Genomic DNA, 2,500 nt, shown 5'->3' with positions numbered 1-2,500 from the left:
GTGGAGGGGGGAATCTAGCGGAAGGAGTTGGGGAAATGGGGTCTGAGGCCGTTTTTCTATTCTTATTATTATCACTATTTAAGGTTGCTGCAACCTCGTATGTCTCTATGTGAATTTGGAAGAAGTGAAAAGAAATACTATATACTGATACAATCATCTTATTCTATAGTTATATGCAGGGAAGAGTAATTGTGCTAATGAGGGTAAACAACCAAACTAGGATGAGATAACGTGCATTCTATTTGTACTTTATTAATTGTTTAAGAATATGTATATATATATATCTTTTTTTATTCCATTTTTGTTCAGTCATTTAGTTCATTGTTCCATAACTTGAAAGAGAGAGAAAAAAAGAAATCAAAACCATTCATATACGCTTGAGAAATGAATCGCGCGAGTACACACACACACACACACACACACACACACACACACACACACAAATAATAATAATAATGATAATAATAATGAATAAAAGAAAAAGAAAAAGAAAAAGAAATGCTACTCCAGGAACACAATCCCTTTAATCCCCAGCAGGAAGGAAGGACCGAGAGGCCTTACTGAGAAGGAGATTCGTCAGGAGGAAATGCCCGAAGTGGTTGGTGGCCATCGTCAGCTCGAGTCCGTCCTTCGTCTCCTGCCGCGTCCTGCTTCCCGCGATCCCTGCGTTGTTCACCTGCAGGAGAGATCAGTTAATTTCACTCAAGCCAATCCCTGCGTTGTTCTCCTGCAGGAAAGGTCAGTTAATTTCACTCAAGCCACTCTAGTCATCCATTTATTTAAATGATTTCCATCAGCGTGCAAAACGTACCCTGGGGGAGAGAGGGGGTTAATCTTTAGTGTACGCTTTGTTAGAACGTTTTTTAAAACATATTTATATTTTATAATTAATTTCATTCTCATGAAAGCCCCAATGGAAAAAAGATAGACCATACTTCAATTCTATAAGTCAATGCAAGACGCCCTATAAAGGCCACCTGCTAGAACTGAGGCCTTTCGACCCTAGAGATCCTGTGGCAGAGGTCGTTATTTTAGTCTTAGACGATCGTGGGGAAAAGAGTATGTTTTGTGCGCTTGTGAAAATGAGGAAGAAAAGGGATGAGCCTTTTACGCCCAAACGTCGCTAAAACTGAAACGACAACAATCTTTTCCGAAAAAAAACAGAAATTTATTCGCTCTAATAACTCCTTCCGCAATCGTTCATTTCCAGCTAAAACGACCACAATCTTTTTTTGAGAATCATCCTCATCTAATTCTCCAGCCTCCCCCCCCCCCCCGAGAGTCCTTAAACACCCATAGAAAGAAAAAGAGAGAGGAAGAAAAGGATAGAAGGCAATTACCAGGACGTGAAGAGAGTCCTCGGTTCTCAGAAACTCCTCGGCGAAGGCGCGGACGGATGCCAGGTCTGCCGTGTCGAGACGCCGCACGGCCACCTCCGGGTTGCCGGTCTCCGCCACCAGCTCCTCTGCAGGGGGAGAGGAGGAAGAGGAAGGGGTACAGGCACGGGGAGATGACAGGGGAGAGGAGGGGAAGGCATAAAGGCGAAGAAGGGGAAGAAGGAAAAAGCAAATGGAGATTATGAGGAAAGCGGTAGAGGATATGTGTCTATCTATTTATCTAGCTATATACCACACACACACACACACACACACACACACACACACACACACACACACACACACACAAATATATATATATAATATATATATATATATATATATATATATATATATATATATATATTTATCTATTTATATAGCGAAGAGGAAATTAAGCGACGCCACAGTCTAGGTTGGAGCGCCTTCGGCAGACACAGTACTAAGAGGCTCCTTGTCATTATGTTTAAAAAGAAAAATCTTTAACCAGTGCGTCCTCCCAATTATGACATATGGATCAAAAACATGGACTACAACCAAATTACTGTAGAGGAAACTAATAAGTGCCCAGAGAGGGAATTGATGCTGGGAATTAACTTAAGAGATCGGATTGAAGGCGACGTGGATCAGGGATTAGACGGAAGTGGAAGATATACCTAGGAGCATCAAAAAGAAAAACATAGCAATGGGCAGGTCATATAGGTTGGAGACAGGTTGACAGATGTAACAAAAAAAGTAACAGACTGGGTTATAGATTACATAAAGAGGCCAGGGGCCAGAGCAATGACAAGATGGTGTGACTAAATAACGAAATTTGGAGGGCCAAGACTGGAAACAAAAAACGCAAGACAGATAAAGCTGGATAAGACTGGAAGAGGCCTACGTGCTGCAGTGGATTGATTCAGGAAGGGAGGGAGGGAAGGAGAGAGAGAGAGAGAGAGAGAGAGAGAGAGAGAGAGAGAGAGAGAGAGAGAGAGAGAGAGAGAGAGAGAGTCAGAAGAGAGAAGGAACAGACAAGCACAATTAATAAGACCTTCACAGAAGAAGGTCCTACCACTCACCCGCCACCTTCCTAGCCTTCTCCAGGTTCCTGCAGGCCAGAATGACCTTCGCCTTTCGCCGCA

At 42.6% G+C, this 2,500-nt stretch overlaps 1 protein-coding gene across 1 annotated transcript in view; it reads right to left on the bottom strand.

Annotated features, from left to right (window-relative positions):
- The window catches only part of LOC119574091 (retinol dehydrogenase 12-like), a 10,518-nt gene that overhangs the window by 2,228 nt on the left and 5,790 nt on the right, over positions 1-2,500 (bottom strand). Inside the window, exons 4-6 of the mRNA XM_037921170.1 lie at positions 2,438-2,500; positions 1,341-1,465; positions 562-676 (exon numbers count right to left, since the gene is read on the bottom strand). The exon at positions 2,438-2,500 is cut by the window's right edge and continues 30 nt beyond it. Of these exons, the coding sequence (XP_037777098.1) occupies positions 562-676; positions 1,341-1,465; positions 2,438-2,500 (303 nt within the window). The remainder of the gene's footprint in view (positions 1-561; positions 677-1,340; positions 1,466-2,437) is intronic.

This window comes from Penaeus monodon, chromosome 6 (assembly GCF_015228065.2).
Source record: "Penaeus monodon isolate SGIC_2016 chromosome 6, NSTDA_Pmon_1, whole genome shotgun sequence".
Lineage (NCBI taxonomy): Eukaryota > Metazoa > Arthropoda > Malacostraca > Decapoda > Penaeidae > Penaeus > Penaeus monodon.
This window is presented reverse-complemented; position numbering and strand designations above follow the sequence as displayed.